Source organism: Meriones unguiculatus, chromosome 14 (assembly GCF_030254825.1).
Source record: "Meriones unguiculatus strain TT.TT164.6M chromosome 14, Bangor_MerUng_6.1, whole genome shotgun sequence".
Lineage (NCBI taxonomy): Eukaryota > Metazoa > Chordata > Mammalia > Rodentia > Muridae > Meriones > Meriones unguiculatus.
This window is the reverse complement of record NC_083361.1, coordinates 88165691-88188610: the sequence shown is the minus strand read 5'-3', so window position 1 is coordinate 88188610 and position 22920 is coordinate 88165691. Positions and strand designations below refer to the sequence as shown.

The 22920-nt window shown below is 39.4% G+C and overlaps 1 protein-coding gene and 1 pseudogene across 1 annotated transcript; one reads left to right on the top strand and one right to left on the bottom strand.

Moving 5' to 3' along the window:
- Positions 1–425: 425 nt before the first annotated feature.
- Positions 426–1379, top strand: LOC110543442 (olfactory receptor 52E2-like). The gene has a single exon (XM_021629774.1). The coding sequence runs from the start codon at positions 426–428 to the stop codon at positions 1377–1379; it is 954 nt and encodes a 317-aa protein (XP_021485449.1).
- Positions 1380–15311: 13932 nt separating this feature from the next.
- On the bottom strand, positions 15312–16245 carry LOC110544221 (olfactory receptor 51G2-like; annotated as a pseudogene).
- Between the last annotated feature and the right edge of the window lie 6675 nt (positions 16246–22920).

The following is a 22920-nucleotide window of genomic DNA, read 5'->3' as shown; positions in this document are numbered from 1 at the left end:
TATTCAGGGGCTAGAAGAAGCCTAAATTCATCAATGTATAAGGATACTCTTTTATAAAAATGGTCAAAATAAGAAAATACTCCTAAAAGACAGTATTACTGTAAAATAATTCCTAAAGATTGGTTATAAGGCTAATGATTTCAGAGATGACAACTATACAATAAATGAAACATTGACCCTGTTTTTCTTTTATTTACTGTGTAGAGTATGGCTTCCTCCAAGACTTGCAGTTGACTTTTTAATATCCTAAAAGATTTGATATGCAGTGAATTTGAAATTGATACTACAATGTCCAGAAGAATATGCACAGAGCATATCATATCCCTTTAAAATGCTCTAGGTCTCTGCTTTCAAACATATACCCAGATGGCGGCCAATTAGATGAGCATGCAGTTCTGAAGACTGATTCCGCATTCTTCTATAGAATGATTCTTTCCAATCACACTCAGTTTCACCCTTCCTCTTTCCTGTTCCTGGGGATCCCAGGACTAGAGCCTTTTCACATCTGGATTGGCTTTCCTTTCTGTGCTGTGTATATGATTGCTCTCCTAGGAAACTTGACCATCTTATTTGTGATCAAAACTGAGAGCAGCCTTCACCAGCCCATGTTCTACTTTCTGGCCATGTTGGCTACCATTGACTTGGGCCTCTCAACAGCAACCATCCCTAAGATGCTTGGGATCTTCTGGATTAATCTCAGAGAGATACTTTTTCAAGACTGTCTTATACAGATGTTTTTCATCCACAAATTTACTCTCATGGAGTCAGCAGTCCTCTTGGCAATGGCTTATGACCGATTTGTGGCAATCTGCAACCCGCTTCGATATAGCACCATCCTCACCAACAAGGCTGTTTCTATAATTGGCCTTGCTGTGCTAGTGAGGGCAATTATCTTTGTTATTCCATTTATATTTCTAATTTTAAGACTGCCATTTTGTGGGCATCACATCATTCCCCACACCTACTGTGAGCACATGGGTCTCGCTCGTCTGTCTTGTGCCAGTGTCAAGGCCAACATAATTTATGGCTTGTGTGCCATATGTAATCTACTGTTTGACATAGTAGCCATTGGTCTCTCTTATGTACAAATACTTCGTGCTGTTTTCCGCCTCCCTTCTCAGGAAGCCCGAATTAAGTCTCTCAGCACCTGTGGTTCTCATGTCTGCGTCATTCTTGCCTTCTACACACCAGCTCTCTTTTCCTTCATGACACACCGCTTTGGACGAAATGTGCCTCGATATATACACATACTCCTGGCCAACCTTTATGTGGTAGTGCCACCGATGCTCAATCCTGTCATATATGGGGTGAGAACCAAGCAAATCTATGACCGTGTGAAGAAAATGTTATTGCACGTACAAGGAAACAAGAAGGAATAGCACAGAACTGTATGAGGTGCCTCACACCACTGTCACAATCCACTCAGGAACATATCTGCAGTAAAAGCCAGGTTCCACCATGAGGCTAAATCTACGTTCTGCTCTAAGTGTTTAAATATGTGGCTTCTCGTGCTGCTTCTCAAAAGAAACAACTGGTTTCTATTCTGCTCGCAATTTCCTTATCTTACTTTAGTAATGTATGCCTGTTTTTCTTCCATCAGAGTCTTGATGGGTGTTTTGCATATTATTTCAATGCAACCATTGTTGTTATAAAAACTGATGTTTCATGTATCTTCTTTTCTCAATGGGACTGTGCTAATTTTCTGAATGCTCATTTCATAGCTGTGGGATTTTCAAGATGAAATGGCTACTACAAAACTTTCTCTCACTTTGAAATTTACAAAGCTGTCCTGTCCTCTAACCCCTTGTACACCATGCTAATTTATATCACTATACTCTTTCAAAGACCATAAATTTCTGTTGCCGCAGTGAACCAGATTTAGTATACTATTACACTTATGAAGATTTAGCAAAATATTGTTACCCCTTCTTCCATCCCCCACACATATATATGTGTATATCAGAACACACATATATGTTCTTTAATTCAACACGAGCTTTTAGTACTTCAGAATAGTTTTCTGGTTTGCAATTATATTTTTATTGTGATTGCATACATGTTTACCATATGTATAGCCATTATCCTGGCAGCATTTATGCAAATTAAAGGTGTGATATAAATTAACAGTCTTATCTATTTCTTTTAATAAACAATCACTATCTCTGACATTAACTTATTGGCCTGCTCTTTGATCACCTCCTCCTGATGGGGGGAGCATCCTTACCAGTCCACGGAGGAAGACAATGCAGCCAGTCCTGATGAGACCTGATAGGTTAGAGTCAGATGGAAGGGGAGGATATGGCAATTTTTCTATATTTACATAAAAATCATTTAATTAATGTTCATTTCAGTATTATTTTGATGATATAAAATTCCAAATATAGTTTTATTTTTCTTTCATAGCTTACTCTACATATTGATTGTAAATGACAACTTGTAAATCCTAGCATTGCTACTTTAAACATGACATATCTATTTTTCTTGGTTGAGTTTCTATTTTGTCTTTGAAACATGGAGTTTCTGTTACATAGGTATTTTACTTGTTCATTGATTTCTACATGAAACAAGATTTATGATTCTTATATCTTTGTATCTGACTTTTGTTTAATGTTATGTCCTCTAGCTCCGTTTACTTTCCTATCAAAATAGGACTTGATTCTTCTTAATTTAAAATACAGTTGACAAAAGTATATGTTATACAATGTGATGTTAGTAAAAGAATAAGTTGCGAAGATTAACTGAAGCTAATAAATGAATAATTTGCTTACATTTTAATTATTTTCATTGTGAAACTCTGTAATCAGAGACTTGGTAACTTTCAAGCTTGTAATACATCCTTGTCAATCATATTCGTTCTGTTGTGCAGTAGACATACAGGATTCAGTAATCAAACATAAAGGGAGTATTTCTCTGCAGCCATTTGTGTGTACTTCGGTTGGAACAATGCTTGCTTCGGATATTCAGAGTCCTGGGTGTCGCCCCACCCACTGCATAAACCTGAACTTGTTAGCACATGCTTATAATCACACAATTAAAAAGCTGGAGGCAGGAAGATGGAAGCTCAGGATTATCACTGCCTACATGCAACGATCAGTGCCAGCATAGGCTTCATAACACCTTATCTAAAAAATAATAATATATTAACGTGTATTTTCTCACCTCTCTATTCCCAACACCGTGGCTCTGGTAACCATTCTTCTATTCTTTATGAGTTCAACATTTTTTAAATATTCTAAACATAATTTAGAAGATGCAGTCTTTCCCATTTGCCTTTCTGAATGAGGATTGATCATCTTACTCAGGGTCCTCCTTCTTGCTTAGCTTCTTTAGGTGTACAGATTTTAGTATGTTTATCCTATATTATTTGTCTAATATCTGCATATAAATGAGTATATACCCTGTATGTCTTTCTGTTTCTGGGATACCTCACTCAGAATGGTCTTTTCTAGCTCCCACCATTTGCCTGCAAATTTCATGATTTCCTTGTTTTTAATTGCTGAGTAGTTTTCCACTGTGTAAATTTACCACAATTTCTGTATCCATTCCTCAATTGTGGGATATCTGGGTTGTTTCCAGATTCTGGCTATTACAAATAAATCTGCTATGAACGTGGTTGAGCAAATGTCCTTGTTGTGTACTTGAGCATATTTTGGAGGAACAGGACAGACATTGGAATAGGGAGAAAACAGGGAACAGAACAGGAACCACTGAAAGTCTTTACCAGCAGGGTATCAAAGGCTCATAGCCTTTGGGCTCATAGCCCAAATTTGGGCAGAGTATAGGGAATCTTATGAAAGAAGGGGGAGACAGAAAGACCTGGAGGGAACAGGAGCTCCACAAGGAGAACAACAGAACCAAGAATACTGGGTCCAGGGGTCTTTTCTGAGACTGATACTCCAACCAAGGACCATTCATGAAGATGACCTGGAACCCCTGCTCAGATGTAGCCCATAGCAGTTTAGTAGCCAAGTGGAATTCCCTAGTAAGGGGAACAGGGACTGTCTCTGACATGAACTAACTCAGTGACTGGCTCTTTGATATCCTCCCCCTGAGGGGGGAACAGCCTTACCAGGCCACAGAGGAAGACAATGCAGCCACTCCTGATGAAACCTGATAGGCTAGGATCAGATGGAAGGGGAGGAGGACCTCCCTTATCAGTATGTTTGGAGAGGGGCATGGGAGGAGATGAGGGATGGAGGGTGGGACTGGGAGGAGATGAGGGAGGGAGCTACAGCTGAGATACAATGATAATAAAAAAAAATAATTTTTTATAAAAGAAGATGTAGTTTTTGCCTAAGAGTGGTTGAGTTCATTTATCATTGTGCCATCAGGTCTAGTCACATGCTTTCAAATGAGAGAATTTCCTTATTTCAAGTCAGGATGGTACATACCAAATTTTTAATACACTCATTTGTTGCTGAAAACATATTGTTTTTATGTTTTCCTATTGTGAACACTAACATTCACAAAGACATATACATAAATACACACACACACACACACACATATACATGTGAGTATGTATGACATGATTGTGCCAAGAATTTTATGTACAAACATCATGAAATAAAATTGCTGAATAATGTATATTTTAAATGATTTATTATAATATTTTATAACAGGTACATTTATTTATAATAATATAGCCTGTATTTTCACTGTTGGAATGGTATCCTTTAAAACATAAAACTTGTACCCATAGAAAAAGTAAAATTTATTTGTTATTTTGTTTTATTGCTTGTGCTTTGATATCTTGCCTACTAGAACAGAAACAATTTATCCTAATCCAAAATTCTAGGGTTTTACTTTTATGGTTTCAACCAGATGTATTAATTTATGGTATTTTGATTGAATTGTGACCTTCTCTTAGGGGAGCAATATACAGTTAAGACACTTTTTCCAGCGTTGGTCAAATCACTGCAACAGGGAGTTGCAGCGGCTAGTCAATCAAGTCACCACAGGTGACAAAGCAGTGCTGTAAAACTGACGTATAAACTCCGTTACAACATGACATTCAGAGCTCGGGGTAGTGAGTGCGTTTCTAGTGTTCGGATTGTTTAAATACGCCTCTGTTGTGTGTGCAGTTATTAGAGGACAAGGTTGAGCAGTCCACGCTGGAACTACCGGGCAGCAAATGACAAGCACAGAGAGGAGTGTAAGTGTCCGTTGGTGCCTCAGTTTTCAAGCCTGGCAGAGGAAGGGCACTTTGCCCTAGGACCGCCCACTCCTCTGGCTAACAGTTGTTTTCTCACTGAGATAAGTTGGGTGTTGTCAAGTCCGCATTCCTTCCTGCTGGTGCCTGAGAACATTCTTCTGAGTTGTCCTGTCCGTCTTCCATAGGCTGATCATGGTGGGGGATCTTCATTGTCAAATCCAGTCACGGAGAGCCGAGTCCTATTGCACTTGCTAATAGCCACCTATGCTAATCTAATGGTTCGGTTCCTATTGTTCACTTTTGTGAACACATGCAGTCTCCTGGGTGGTTAAAGATACCCATCCACCTTGTAGTCAGCTGACAAGCAACATGAAGTCTTATCGTTTTTTTCATGAAACAAAATATTCACAAATAGTGTAGATTACACCTGCATTTCTCTGGCATACATCTTTTCCTCCTCACAGCCCCTACCAACTAAACCTACTATTATCAAATACCGTTTTAAAAATATTTGTGGCAGATCCTAGGTGGCTGGGCCACTCTTTCTGACCAGCAGCACAGCAGGAGCGGCACAGTGACCACGACTCAGAACTCTTGGTCCTAAAACACAAGCGATTAATTTTCCAGGTGAGAGGATACCCCACGGTGGGGGAATTCAATCAGCTTCAACTCACCCAGCTAAACTGCGGAAGAGGTCCTGGTTCCACCAGGCGCTTGGTCAGCAACCCAGAGCCAAAAGGCGCTGCCAGTGTGCTCTGATCACTGTCCCAGACTGAACTGTGGGCCCCACAACATCAGAGACTGGGATTTCCAGTCGAGAGAAAACCCCACAGTGCAGCAAACGATCGGGACCGACCTCAGGTCACCCAGGCATACCCTGGAAAAGACTCGGGTTTTGTGGGCACCCAGAAGCCAGCCCCGAGCTGAGCACACAGGTGCCAGCACAGAGTCTGGCCTTCACCTGCGCCTGATAGTTCTATCTGGGGCCCAGATAGAACTGTGGGCCCCAGGGCACCAGAGACTGAGTTTCTCACTCAGGTGCAAACCCACAAGGAGGGGAACAGAAGGTCTGATCTCAGAGCACTCAGCCAACACCACCACCACGAAAAGTTCTCAGGGAAAGTTATACAGTTTCAGCAGATGCGCAGGTGCCCAGGCACCCAATCGCCAGCAAGGCAGAGCCACTTAGCCTGTGCCTGCGTGTTCTTCTCACCATCCCAGACAGAACAGTGGTCCTCAAAGCACAGTCTGGGTGTCCCTGTTGTGAGGAAACCCCACAGCAGGGGGAGCATCAGGTCCAACACTCAGGACACCCAGCTCCAGAAAGACTGTCTGGGTTCACGCCTGCTCTAGGCTCTAGGCTTCTACTGCAGGCATGAGTGCCCTGCTCACCTGCCATTGAGTTCTGCTAGGGCACTGGGGCACACAGCTGCACCCTCAGACCTACAAAAGCCAGAGTGCCATTACAGCAGCCCTCAGATACTGCTCCAAGTTTTGACCAGTTATCCCTAGCTAAACTGACAAAACTGCCAGACTCTGTGATTCTTCAAGAGGGCTGCACCCAACAATTACACCTTAAGCAACAGCTGCAACTCACTAAATTCAGAGCAAGAAACCCAGCAGCAGGGAAGCCATCACCAGGACCTCTCCTGATGAAAGGAGCCTTCCCGAACATGACAGTTACCACACAGGTCCATAGGCCTGAAGCGATCTGGGACAATTCTTGAGAAGCACCACCATTCAGGTGACCATAACCAAAAAGCTGAGGAGAACTCTTTTAGAACCCCATCAAGTGGATTCTTCCCACCCCAGGACCCAGCAGGCACCAGAAATTAACAGACAACACCTGAAACAGAGAGATGGGTAGAGGCCAGCAAAAAAGTACAACCAACAAAAGGCAGAACAATATGGCATCCACAGAACCCAGTTATCCAGGTGCAAGTAGCCCTGGACACCCTAACATGAGTGAAATTCAAGAAGATGACCTAACATCTATACTTATGAAGAGGTTAATGGAGGAAGCAAATAAAATACATAAAGAGTTAGAGGAAGATATAGTAAAAGAGATTATGGCCATCCGTAAAGAAATAGAGGAAGATGCAGCCAAACAGCTTGTGGCTTTCGGAGAGGAAATGACTAAATCACTAAAAGAAATAAAAGAAACCGAGGAATGTTCAAAGAAACAGGTGAAGGAATTGAAGGAAAAACAGGAAAATACAGTCAGACAGGTGAAGGAAATCAACAAAACGGTACACAAAGGGAGGAAATCATGGAGAGGGAGAAACTAGGAGAGAAAACAGGAACTACATAGGTAAGCAGAACCAACAGACTACAAGAGATGGAAGAAAGAATCTCAGGCATGGAAGATACAAAGGAAGAAATCAACATATCCATCAAAGAAAATACTAAATCTAAAAAATTCCTGACACAAACCATCCAAGAAATCCAAGACAACATAAAAAGACAAAACCTAAGAATAATAGGAATAGAGGAAAAAGAAGATTCCCTCTTCCAAGACCCAGAAAATATTTTCAACAAAAATCATAGAAGAAAATTTCCCCAACTTAAAGGAGAGGCATATAAGAGTACAAGAGGCCTACAGAACACCTAATAAATTAGACCAGAAAAGAAAATCCTCCTGCTACATAATAATCAAAACCGTAAGTATACAGAACAAAGAAAAAATACTAAAAGCTGCAAGGGAAACAGGCCAAGTAACATATAATGGCAAACTCCTCAGAATCACACCTGACTTCTCAACAGAAGCTATGAAAGCCAGAAGGGCCTGGAAAGATATCATGCAGACCCTAAGAGAACACAGATGTCAGCCCAGGATACTATACCCAGCAAAACTCTCAGTCCTCATAGACGGAGAAAACAAGATATTCAATGACAAAAACAAATTTTCAATAATACCTACACACAAATCCAGCGTTACAGAAGATACTTGAAGGAAAAATACAACCTAAGAAAACTAACTACTTTCAAAAAAACACAGGAAAGAAATAACCTCACTGCAGCAAAACAAAAAGTAGCCAAGCACACAAACACACTACCACAATCAACATCAATATCAAAGGATCTAACAGCCACTGGTCATTAATCTCCCTCAACATCAATGGACTCAATTCTCCAATAAAAAGACACAGACTAACAGAATAGATGTATAAACAAGACCCAACAATCTTTTGCAAACAAGAAACACACCTAAGTCACAAAGATAGATATTAACTGAGAGTAAAAGGCTGGAAGATGGTTTTCCGAGCAAACAGACCCAAGAAGCAAGCAGGAGTAGCCATTCTAATGTCTAATAAAATAGGCTTTCAACCAAAATTAATCAAAAGAGATAGAGAAGGACACTTCATACTCATCAAGGGAAAAATCCATCAGGAAGATATCACAATCCTGAACATCTATGCCCCAATACAAGGGCATCCACATTTGTAAAAGAAACATTACCAAAACTTAAACCACACATAGATCCCCACACATTAATTGTGGGAGACTTCAACACCCCACTCTCAACAAAGGACAGATCAACAAAACAGAAATTAAACAAAGAAACAATAACTCTGACCAAGGTCATGAATTCAATGGACCTAACAGACATCTACAGAACCTTTCACCCAAACACAAAAGAATTTACCTTCTTCTCAGCACCTCATGGAACCTTCTCCAAAATAGACCATATAGTTGGTCACAAAGCAAGCCTCAACAGATACAAGAAGATTGAAATAATCCCTTTTATCCTATCTGATCATGGACTAAAGCTGGACCTCAACAACAGAAACAGCAAAAGGCCTACACACACATGGAAACTGAATAACTTGCTACTAAATGACAGCTGAGTCAGAGAAGAAATAAAGAAATAAATAAAAGTTTTCCTAGAATTCAATGAAAATGAAGGCACAACATACCCAAAATTATGGGACACAATGAAAGCAGTGCTAAGAGGAAAGGTCATAGCATTAAGTGCCTTCAAGAAGAAATTCGAGACAGCGCATTCAAGCAACTTAATGGCTCACCTAAAAACCCTAGATACAAAAAAAGAAGCAGACACACCAAAGAGGAGTAGATGAATGGAAATAATCAAACTCAGGGTTGAAATCCATAAATTAGAAACAAATAAAACAATTCAAAGAATCAATGAAACCAAGAGCTGGTTCTTTGAGAAAATCAATAAGCGAGACAAACCCTTAGCCAAACTAACTAAAAGGCAAACAGACACTATCCAAATCAACAAAATCAGAAATGGAAAGGGAGACATAACCACAGACACTGAAGAAATCTAAACAATCATTAGGTCTTACTTCAAAAGCCTATATGCCACAAAATTTGAAAATCTAAATGAAATGGACAATTTTCTTGACTGATTCCACTTGCCAAAGCTGAATCAAGACCAAGTAAATGAAATAAATAGTCCTATATACCCTAAGGAAATAGAAGCAGTTATCAAAAGTCTCTGATACAAAAAAAAAAAAAAAAAAGCCCAGGACCAGATGGTTTCAGGGCAGAATTCTACCAGACTTTCAAAAAAGTGATAACTCTTCAATTCTCTTCAAACTATTCCACAAAATAGAAACAGAAGGAACACTACAACTCATTCTATGAAGCCACAGTCACCTTGGTACCTAAACCTCACAAAGACCCAACAAAGAAAAAAAATTTTAGGCCAATCATCTCCCTTATAAACATTGATGAAAAAAATACTCAACAAAATACTTGCAAACCAAATACAAGAACACATCAAAGACATCATCCACTCATTGGCACAGGAGATAACTTCCTGAACAGAACACCAACAGCACAGGCTCTAAGAGCAACAATCAATAAACCTCATGAAACTGAAAAGATTCTGTAAAGCAAAGGACACTGTCATCAGAACAAAACAACTACCTACAGATTGGGAAAGGATCTTCACCAACCCTATATCTGAAAGAGGACTAATGTCCAGTATATATAAAGAACTCAAGAAGTTAAACAGCAACAAATCAAGTAATCCAATTTAAAAAATGGTGTACAACGCTAAACAAGGAATTATCAATAGAGGAATATAGAATGGCAGACAAACACTTAAAGAAATGCTCAACCTCATTAGCCATCAGGGAAATGCAAATCAAAATGACTCAGATTTCATTACACCCATCAGAATGGCTAAGATCAAAATTTCAAGTACACATGCTGGAGAGGTTGTGGAGAAAGGGAAACCCTCCTCCATTGCTGGTGGGAATGTAAACTTTTACAACCACTCTGGAAATCAATCTGGTGCTTTGTCAGACAATTAGGAATAGTGCTTCCTCAAGATCCAGCTATACCACTCCTAGGCATATATCCAAAAGATGCTCAAGTACACAACAAGGACATTTGCTCAACCACATTCATAGCAGATTTATTTGTAATAGCCAGAAGCTGGAAACAACCCAGATGCCCCTCAACTGAGGAATGGTTACAGAAATTGTGGTACATCTACACAGTGGGATATTACTAGGCAATAAAAAGCAAGGAAACCATGAAAACTGCAGGTAAATGGTGGGAACTGGAAAAGATCACCCTGAGTGAGGTATCCCAGAAGCAGAAAGACACACAGGGTATATACTCATTCATAAGTGGATATTAGACATATAATATAGGATAAATCTACTAAAATCTGTACAACTAAAGAAACTAATCAAGAAGGAGGATGCAGGCTAAAATGCTCAATCCCCATTCAGAAAGGCAAAGAGGAAGGACATCAGAAGAAGGGGAAAACAGGGAACAGGACAAGAGCCTGCTACAGAGGTCCTCTGAAAGACTCTACCCTGCAGGGTATCAAAGCAGATGCTGAGACTTATGGTCAAACTTTGGGCAGACTGCAAGGGATGTTATGAAAGAAGTGGGAAATAGTAAGTCCTGGAGAGGATTGGAGCTCCACAAGGAGAGCAACAGAATGAAAAAATCTGGGCACAGGGGTCTTTTCTGAGACTGATACTCCAACCAAGGACCATTGATGGAGATAACCTAGAACCTTTGCACAGATGTAGCCCAGTGCAGTTCAGTGTCCAAGTGGGTTCCATAGGGACTGTCTCTGACATAAACTCATTGGCCTACTCTTCGATCACCTCCCCCTGAGGGGGGAAGAGCCTTACCAGGCCACAGAAGATGACAATGCAGCCACACCTGATGAGACCTAATAGACTAGTATCAGAAGGAAGGGGAGGAGGACCTTCCCTATCAGTGAGAGAAGGGCATGTGTAGAGAAGGGAGAGGAAAGGTGAGATTGGGAGGGGAGAAGGGAGGGAGCTGCAGGGGGGATACAAAGTGAATAAAGTTTTTATTAATAAAAATAATAATAAATTTAAAAAATAAAAAGGAAGGAGCAGCTATGATGTTCAGGAAACTAAAAACAAAGGGGGGGGGACAGTCATAGCTTAAGTTTCTACACTACAAATTGTAAAGGAACTGAACTTGCATTATGGGTCCAGATGAAGGCCTTCACTTCAGCTACAGAATGCTTTCCATTGAGTGAAGATTGAAAATAAAGTGGAAAAACTAACAGGCAATGACCAGCATATATACGTAGGTAGAAAGGCTACATACATTAAAGTACAAAAGCTCACTTGTGCTCCTACAGCACGATTAAATGCAATGACAATCACTGACCAGTTAAAGTTGCCAAGCAAGAACTGGCCTTCTTTGAAAGTGCACATTTCAATTGGTGGTTGTTGCACTGAGTCTCACGTATTTGTCAGGTAACTCAAGATTTGGCAAGACTGAACCCAGGACTTTCTCTTTCCAGAACACCAAGGCCATAGAACTAGAAACTTGGATTAAATTGTTTTCATGATTTAACCTCAAAAGTTAGAATGACTCAAGCTGTACAAAAGGAACATAATTAAAGTTATGCATAAAATGAACCTAAGAAATTAGGGGAAAAGGAAGGAGGAAAGAAGCAAAAGATAACAAGAAGGGGAAAATGGAAGAAGGAAGTAAGGAGAGAAGGAAAGAAGGGAGGGAGAGGTGGGAGGTGAATGAGGAAGGGGGAGAGAAATGAAAATCTTCTACTTTTTGTCAATATCTGATTTGACGAGATGGAATCTATACCTGATACAACTTAGGTAAACAAGGACCTGCGTCTAGATAGCCCAGGTACCTAGGGTAATATTAAATAAATACTACTGTTCCAAAAAGAATCAACAACAAAACAAAAGTAGCAATAAGATGGCTTCTAATGACATCCTTATATACTGGTGGATGAGTGAGTGCCTTGCTCAGGCCTTTTCAGAGAAGTTTCTTCTTCCAGCACATGGGAACAAATATAGAGACCCAAAGCCAGACTATGACTATATGCAGAGAGGGAGACACCTTGGATCACTGAACACTTAATGGAGTGTCGCCAACAAATCATATTCTTATGGTTCAGGAAACAGCGCCAAAGAGGAGGCTGACTGAATGTAAGAGCCAGAGCGGGTGGAGGACACCGAAAGAAGCAAGGCCTTCTAAGTCAACAAGATTTATGCACGTATGAACCCAGACACGGAGACAAGCATGCACAGGGCCTGTGCCTCCATGGGGCCCTAGATCTAAAGAGGAGAAGCAGACACATGCCCTCGTCCCTAAACCGGAAGCAGACTCCAACTGATAAAAGAAACTTTAGTTTCCAAGAAGGGAGTCTCACTGGGGAAGCAAAGTACTCTTAAGGGCAGGCTGCATGCCCAGCAGAGATGGTCAACAGAGAACGACCTCAGCAGTGTCTTTGGAGGTTCCTTTGTCTCATAATGTCACAATAAGGCTTTTCCTTTAAAAATATCTTGTTTTTTATTTTATTTCATTGCTATATTATTTTCACTCTCTCTTGTTACCCTATACTCCCTTTTCACATTTATTGTGACTTTCATTTTAGTCTTTTTATGGAACTCCTGAGTGTGTATCCTCTCTGAACTTCTTTTCCTTCTGTTTGTGTTGTCGTATTACGATTTGTTATTTTTTGTTTTATCTGATTATATTTTATATTACTTTATTATTATCCCTTAGAAGCCTGTTAGTTTTCTCTTTTTAAGTTAATTTTTTAATTTATTTTTCTCTCACGTGTTATAGATTAACCACAGTTGCCCCTCTCTCCTCCTCTTCCCCATCCACACCTCCATTTTTCATCAGAAAAAGGCAGACCTCCATGGGTTTCACCAAACATGGGATATCAAGTCTGAACAGGGGGACTGTCTCTGACTCTTTTGCTTACTCTTGGGACCCTTTTTCTCCTACTGTGGTGTCTCTTCCTCCATCCTTAATGCAAGGGGAGGTGCTCAGTCTTATTGCCTGTTAGTTTTCTGTTGAGAGATAGAAAGGGGTGGACCTGGATGGGAGAGAAAGTGAGAAGAACTGGGAGGAATAGCAGGAGGAGAAACCATAATCAGAATATATTATGTGAGAAAAAAGAACTACTTTTCATAAAAGGAAAATATTAGAACCTTCCTATCTATGAGGTACTTCAGAGAATGAAAGCTAATTACCACACTAAAGGAAACTATTTGAAGACACACAAATGACTAATGGGATACCAAATATACAATTCTGATATTGTTGCATTTATATTGGATTTGAACAGTCCTGTAGCTAGTAGCAATAAAATATTGCTTCTCATTGCTAGAGTAAAAGTGAATTGTTAAGAAGGAGATAGAAAACAAAATTAGATAGCAAATAGTTACTGTTGTAGATATAAGCATTAATTTATATTTCCTTAATAGGATAAGGATATTTTGCCATCCAGAAATATGAACATGTATTTGTATATGATTGTGTTAGCAGGCAAACTATGATCTTTTTCTGAGTAATCAAGAAGAAATATAAATAAGAATAGTCTCCTAAAAAGAAATAATGCAGTATTAAAATAATGTTTACAAATATAATAAAGAAAAAAGTGTGTTTTGGAGAATGGAATGATTTAAGGACTTTGACAAGGTACACCAGATGGTATTGGAGTCTTGTAGTTTTATAAAAATAATAAATACATGAATTTGTAAAGAAACAACTGAAACACTGACTGTCCTTAAAAATAAAAGCATAAATAAACCAACAAATAAATCCCCACACTTATAGGAATATGTTAAAGATACAGTTACTCTCTAAAAGAGTTCCTTTTTGTCAAATCCAGAGAAATACAAAAAAGTCAAATTAAATGTATCTGACTATAATTCCAAATATGAAATAGGATGGCATGGTCACCTATAGTTTCAAACAAGAAAAGCTGAGATAGGAAGACCTGAGTTTGAGAGCACCTTGATCTGCACAGAAAAATAATGTATCAACAAAACACATAAAACTCTTTAACTACATATTAACATCAATAAATTGATCAATAAATGAGAAAGAAAAGAATGTACTTCAGACACAAGTTTTAAGATACTACGTAAAAAGCTTTCTGCTGCCAACCAGGGAACAACCCACTTATTTCTTCAGCTGTGAATAATTTATTTATGACAAAAAAGTAAAATGAAAGAAAAGTGATGTTATTATTTCATTTTATTTATGGGTCTTGGAATCAAACTCAAGGCCTCCCACATGTCCGAGTTATGTTTCTTGTACTTTGAAAAGAAATGTTTTAAAAGTAAAGGAAAAGAAGAGAAAAGAGGAAAGGGAGGAGAGGGGAGGGGGAAGATATGAGAATCTTCATAGAGGAGGAATATTAGAAATGCTACCCAAGTCATTTGAACATCGTGAGCAACAACTGTGCCAACTTCAGCTTCTAGTATATTTTCTCAATATGGTACATTGAAAGTAGAATTTTGTTATCATGGTTTTTCTCCCCCAAATACACAATTCTTTTTTATTTATTACAATTTATTTACTTTGTATCCCAGCTGTAGCCCCCTCCCTCAGTCCCTCCCAGTCTCACCATGCTTCCCTCTTCTTCTCCTATGCCCCTCCCCTGGTCCACTGATAAGGAGGGTCCTCCTCCCTTCCATCTGACCCTCATCTATCAGGTCTCATCAGGACTGGCTGCATTGTCTACCAAGTTTGAATTCTCTGTGTTGAAAAGAGAAGGATTTTATGTCCCTGAGGTTTGGATGCACTATTTTAAGGGGATATATTATTAACAACACTTACATTAAACTTTTACATCAATAAGAAATGCTGTATATAATAAAGGGACAAACAAAAAATGTTTACCAGTCTCTTTCTTCTAAAGTTTATGTTTCTTTAATTTCCTCAAGATTCTGTCACGAATCTGCTTGGTCTTCACACTGTAGACAGTCGGGTTCATGAGAGGAGGAACCAGTAGATATACATTGGCCATGATCACATGGAAAATCGGGGAAGCATTCTGCCCATAGCGACGGATCATGGAGAGCCCAATCATCGGTGTGTAGAAAGTGAGAACAGCACAGATATGGGAAATGCAAGTGTTGAGGGCTTTCACCCTCTCTGCTTTGGAGGCTATCCTCAACACAGTGCCCAGGATAAGCATATAGGACAGGAGGAGGAGCAAAGAATCCAGGCCCATGGAGAAGATAACCACCATGAGGCCGTAGATGCTGCTGACCCAGCGGCTGGATACAGTTGTTTTTATGAGGTCCTGGTGCAGGCAGAAGGGGTAGGAGAGTATATTGATAACCCGGTATTGAAGCCTCTTCAGGAGGAAAGAGGCTGGGAAGACCAGGGCTAAGGCTCTCCCAGCGATTGTCAGACCAATTCCAACAATGACGCTATTGGTCAGAACAGCTGCATAGCGCAGAGGTTCTCGAACTGCCACAAAGCGATGAAAGGCCAACAGCACAGCCGACTCAGTAATGGAGGAAACGGGAACGCAGTACATCTGCGCCAGGCACGCATTAAAAGGGGTCCCGGGCCTGGAGCCAAAACACACTGAACATGGTAGGTGAGGTCGTGGCAGAGGGGCCCAGGTCAGTGAGTGCCAGCATAGATAAAAAGTAGTACATGGGCTGATGGAGAGAAGACTCGGTCCTGATCATCAACAATATGGTAATATTCCCTGCGGTAGAAGTGGCATAAACCAAAAATATGGGGACAGAAATCAAGCCGTATTTACTTTCAAGGCCTGGGAAACCAGTCAGAAGGAATCGCGGGTACAGAGCGGAATCATTCACGACAGACATTGTGCTGATCAAGGACCACTCAATCTGCAATGGAAGAACATGAACAGATGAAGGTCAACCCCAGCCCTGTAAAACAGGCAAAGCTTGAAGATCTACTCTGCCCTAGGCATTTTAATTATTCCTCTCTTCATTATGTTTAACAAATCGACCCATGAATTTGTTTTCATTTTATTGCATATTTATGAAGAACATGAATAAAGAGATTTATTTAAGGCAGTGTTAAAATAGAAAGATCTATAATAAATATATTACATACTTACAAGCTTTTGAATAGGGGCTAAATTAAATGTTAACTCTTCAAACATTTTTTAACACAAGGTGATATCTAAACAGAGAGCCTATTAACATAACAAAATGAAAGAAATAAAAACTATGAAATAAAGGGAGAAATTTGTGCTATAAGTATAAGCAAATGCTACAGGACTAGAGTTGATCTTCATGTAGGTGCTATAGCTAAATTTAAATAAAAATATAAAAATTATAATGTGAGGGTTTACTTATTGACTCCTTGAGAACTTGATAAAAATAAAAAACAATACACTTAAGAAATTTATATTGGTGCCAAAGAATTAGTGTAAACATAATCTAAATGTTTGCAGAAAAAGGCAGGAGAATCTTTTAGTAAATTATTGCTATAATAAAACAGCAGGTGAAAGTAATTTCTAGTAGTGAGCGTCTGAGGGATATAGAGTTGTAAAGTTACAGACAGAAAAATGGAGATAGATAGTACAGATCATCATGAAGTTTTGGAATACAGAACAACTCACTTTGATTGGATTTTGCCATTTGTTAAAACAAACAGAATAAAAGAAAGACCTGCATAGAAACTTGGGTAAACAAGTGAAAAAGATGAATCCAGTTATGACAAGCAGGAGGTGTACGAGTTGAGAGGAATTGACATGCTGTGCTGAACAAAATGGTAGTGCCTCATAGAGAAAGGTTGGGGAAACACTGCACTTCACGGAAAACCATACAGGAAGTGAACATAGGGATGCGCTGTCTGGGGGCAAGAGGAGCTGAGAGCTTCCTGAGCACCAGGCCAAGGTGTCCACAGATTGGCTATCCCAGGCACCGAGCATAGTCAGACCTTTATTGGCATAGAGTATTCTATGTTAAAATTCCATATCAAAATTCCTGTGCTCCATGTGCCGAGCTTCACTCTTCTGTCAACACAATCATGCTGAAATTTTCCCTGACTGGTTTAATTATAAAACAATGGATTAAGTAATGCTCTACAGAGGTAACAGAAAGTTTCCACCATGATGGTAATAATCTTTCCTTTTAAAACAAACAAATAAATAAATAAATAAATAAATAAATAAATAAATAAATAAATGAAATAGAAGAATTTTTCTCCATATTATTTTTTTCACAGTGATCTAAATGCTATAATAATATTACATCTTGGAATATAACTGCTTTTTACACATTACCTTCACTTCCTTAATTTGATGTCCTAAGCTTCCTGCCTCCTTAATCACTGAGTGATAAGAAGAATCTTTTGGGTACCCAACATTATTTTCTTCCTTCTTTACAACCACTCTCAACAGTTACAGTTTTCCTCCATTTTCTCCTCAGGGAGGCACACCAAGTTTCACCTCTTGGGTAGCTGTCTTACTTCCTTGGAAACATTTCTGATCTAAGGGATTCAGTCTTTCCTCGGTATTGGTCATCCACCTGAGCTCCTGCATTCAGTGGCTACTCATCTACAGTCACAAGAAGGTGGCAACATGATGATCTGCATTATCTTCTACTTCATCCATTTTAAACAGATACATCACTAAGCTTCTTTGAGCATAAAATTTAAAGTAGTAACGACACCACTTTGATAGCATTTAAGATGCTTGAGAAAAATAAATGAAATGCTCCACACAGCATCTGATACTTAAATAGTTTGACCTCAAGGGGAGAAAAATTTTGATCAAGATGATGGATGAATCTTAATCTTAAATGTGTCAACTATAGACAACTGACTCAAAGGTGTTGTGACCAATAGTTCGAGGCAGGGTCAGGTAGGATTCATAGGTGCTCGTGATCTGTGGGGGAATGAGGTAGACGAGGTATTCAAACATCTTCAGTATCACCTGTTCTGACATTTTAATCTTTACTTAGAATTATACAGTAACGTCGTTGGACAACAGTGATGGCAGTGCTGACTTCTCACCAAAGAAACTGCATTCTCTCGGCTCAAGGCTGGTTTTATTTCAGAGGGTAACAGTCTAGTAGGGTTGGGAGAGGAGCTGTTTTATTCTTTTCATCTGTCCAGAGCAGTGTTTCCAAATAAGCTAAGATCAGCAGAGACTCTCAACTTCTTCTCCATGGACTAGGCTCTTTAATGAGATAGTGTGGCAATCTTCTACCCGCTAGGCTTACCTCAAAGCACAGGTGCACCTGAGTCCTTAAGTGCAGACAGGCTTTCACCCCGACTCAGCTTGCCGAGATTCTGTTCTGCCAATCTGAGGGAGTCTCTGTAGGTATCGAAAGCCACTGAAGACTGGAATTAGAAAAGAATAAGACACCCAGTGTATCCTGCGGCATGTAAATCTTTATGAAAACACGGGTGCCGCGACTCTAGAGCCTACACCGGGTAGTTCGTGCCTTGGGTGTATCTGACCCTATCCAGGCAGCTGCTGCATCAGCACCTCACCTCCACATTAAGGACACTGACCCTCTCGTCCCCCTTGACTACTATTTACCTCTGGCACATCTATTTCTCAATAAAACCTCTGGGGACAATAATTGATGCCAAAGCTATTTATCCTCCTCAAGGGCAGGTGGCGGGCATGTCAACCTAGTCTCTTAGATTGTGAAGCAATTCAGGAGTGCCCAAAGGATCATTTGATGGAGAAAAAAATGGGCTTTGTTATGTCCTTATTCAAACTCTATTTAAAAGTACTGTGAAAAAAAAGTCTCAGCCCTAAATACTATGTTTAATTCATAATCAATAGTTGACTAAGGCATACAACATGAGAGATTATTTGTCAGTGATTTCTATGAATCAAACAAAACCTGATATCCAAACCTAAACACAATACCACATCAAAGTAAACATGTAAGACAATTAGACCCTATGAATTTATTATAAAATTTAACCCAAAACATTATGAATATAATCTGTTAAACACACACATACTGCTTCTTTTGTGTTTTATTCAAGCATCAAAATTGTTTATATGTTAAACTCAATTTAACTTACTAAAACCTTAAAAGGGGAGGAGAGTTTTAGATATAAATTGAGAAAAATATTTTGCTAAATTTAATGTTGATGATGATACAAAATATATTAAACTCAAAATTCAAGGTAATTTTTGCGTGTGTGAGTTAGTACATTAAACTACAATAAACATCAGTCTTAGTTGGAAAATATAATAGTAACACAATCTCCCCATAGACAAAAAGATAATATTAACTATGTTCAACTCTAAAATCTGTACAATTGTATTTAATATAAATAGATGAGAAAAATAAAAAAACAGAAGTTCGAAGGAAAATAACTTTATTATAACTTATAGTCAATATCAATGAACTATTTGTAAATGGAAAATCTTAATAACAAGTCAGGAAAAACCAGTAAAGTAACTCATCAATGTTAAGAAAATACAAGTTTTATATCTAAATCTATTTCTTTTTTTTTTTTTTTCAATGCTGTTTATTCAGGAACATTGAACAATCCTCGGACCCCGGGGAAAGCCAGCCCACAGCTTAAATAGCCTCTGGGTAGCCAACCCAGGCGTGCCACGGGGGCAATGCAGATAGGTCCACATACATGGAAGCAAGCCAGATCCTCGGCCTTAGCCAAATGTGGAGTTGTTCGTGACAGAGAGCACTCACCATCGGGAAGGTGGAAGGCGGAAACCAGCTCCATCTTTAAGGCACAGCATTCCGCAGCTCTCTACAGTTCCCCCTTTTTGTTTTAGACGCATCAGGCAAGAGTAGAGGTCTGATCTCTGATATTAGAAATAAATTGGGACTTTGTACCGATGTTCATTTAGGTGTCATCCACCCAAAGAGCATCAGACCCGTCCGATACCTTTTTCTCAGAGGCGGGACCTGGGGCATCAACCCGCATGCAATCAGACATGCTCTTCTCTGGGTCCAAAGCTGCTGACCCTGAGTGCAGTGCTTAGCCTCGCATCCTGAGCGTATCATTTTAGCTTTTTATGGTATCCAACCATGATTGGGGAGAATGTCCTGCTTCAATGGCTGTAAAGGCCTGAATAATGGCAGTAAGAAGAAAATGAGCCCTCAGCCACACCATGTATTCTATCATAAAAACTGTAGAGGAAAGAGAAACTGATAAAGAATTAACCAGACATTTAAACTTGTAACTTTAAATTTTATTGACATAAATTTAAGACTTTTTATAATATTAAGAGATATATCATGTTTATAGGATAGATAATACAATCTTGTAAAAATAACTACCCCAAATCAGCTATAAGCTAAAAATTTATATATATGTAAAGCAAATTGATACCCTATGGCAAATCGCTCAACTTGGCTGTCAATGAAAATATGCTGGACTTTGAGTCACTAGCATATAACATGAGAATTTTTCCTGTGCTGCAAATCTGTCTAAACAATTGTCGAGCTATATTTTAGGTAATTGGACTGGAGAATTCGATACTACGATGGAGCAGCTGAGAGTGGCCATTGTCACAGTAAATTCTACCAGAGTGGACGCAGGACTAGCCACAGGATTATCATCATGGATTGCTGCAGCCATGAATCATCTGAAGGAATGGGCGGGCATGGGAGCGTTAGCAGGCCTTCTGGTGTTGGTCTCCTTGGTTTGCCTGTGGTGTATATGCAAGATTAGAGTCTCACAACAGTGTGATGCAGCCATGATCATTCAGGCCTTTACAGCCATTGAAGCAGGACATTCTCCCCAAGCATGGTTGGATACCATAAAAAGCTAAAATGTTACGCTCAGGATGCGAGGCTAAGCACTGCACTCAGGGTCAGCCGCTTTGGACCCAGAGAAGAGCATGTCTGATTGCATGCGGGTTGATGCCCCAGGTCCCGCCTCTGAGAAAAAGGTATCGGACGGGTCTGATGCTCTTTGGGTGGATGACACCTAAATGAACATCTGTACAAAGTCCCAATTTATTTCTAATATCAGAGATCAGACCTCTACTCTTGCCTGATGCGTCTAAAACAAAAAGGGGGAACTGTAGAGAGCTGCGGAATGCTATGCCTTAAAGATGGAGCTGGTTTCCGCCTTCCACCTTCCCGATGGTGAGTGTTCTCTGTCACAAACAACTCCACATTTGGCTAAGGCTGAGGATCTGGCTTGCTTCCATGTATGTGGACCTATCTGCATTGCCCCCGTGGCACGCTGGGGTTGGCTACCCAGAGGCTATTTAAGCTGTGGGCTGGCTTTCCCCAGGGTCAGATGATTGTTCAAGGTTCCTGAATAAACTGCATTGAAAAAAAAAAAAAAAAGAATACTACCAAAAAAAAATTGAAAGACCCTGGAATACATGAAAGAAATGCTAAAACATCAAAATAGTAACTCACATAAGCACACACTGTAAATCAATGTATGTACTTCAAAATACAAATGAGCTAATTTTTACATTTAATAATATTTTGATACTTTGTAGAAATAAACACTCACTGAAAACTTAAAAAAAACTCAGAAAAATTAACACAAATATCAAAAAATAGTTACAAATATTTGAAGTTGAAGCAATGCTGAATTGTTTATTAACAACTAACAGCAAGATTAAATTCAAACAAAGGCAGAAAAATATACATTGGAGCAGTACAGAGACACCAAAATTAGATCCACGTAGTACACTAACATTGCATGACACAGTACTGAGATTCAGGATTCATGCTTAATTAAATAGTAGGTTCTTGATGAACTATTCAGTCACATAAATTATTCTTGACTTTGTCTCATCCAGCACAAAAATTGTCCATAAGTTGTATACCAAAATATGAAAAATATGTCATGAATTTTTCAAAAATCACATAGAAGAACATGGATGACAGCAGAACTCAGCAAACAAGCTACCTCCATGGCTCCTATTTTGAGCGGATCCTCCAGAGCCAACACTACACTGTTGAATTCAGTGAACAGTTTTCCACTGCAAGTTCCATGATGCTAAGCTGGGCCAATAGAGACGGTGTAGGAGAGATCTTTGCATTTCTGCTTGATTTTGCTTCTCCTTAGGCAGAGGTCAAAGACCAGCATAGCAGATATTCAGTGACATCATCCCTCCAATTTCAACACTAGGTAAGTGGCTCAGCTCTTCTTGAACCTGGCAGTCACTACTGTACGTGACATCTCAACTATAATCACTCTTCACACGAGAGAACACATTGCCAGCTTATTAGTCAAAGGTGAGTCTTCCCTACTTTAAAAGGGGTCATGATGGTCCTTTCATCATGGTCCTAAAGACAGTTCTGAGTTGCTAAAGGTGGATCACCTATTCCCCGCAGGACTGGTTTCTGTTTGTTTGTTGATTTGTTTTTTTTGTTTTGTTTCTTCTCAAAGCAATTGAATAAAATTTTCTGGTATGAAGTGGGTAGAATTAAGTCCAAGTTATAATTTATCCTTTTTTGGATAATCAATCTTCCTTAATACTAATGTTCTGTTTAGGCTTATCTTTATCCCCATTACACTTAATCCCTGAAAGGTTAAGATGCATAAAATATTTCCTAACG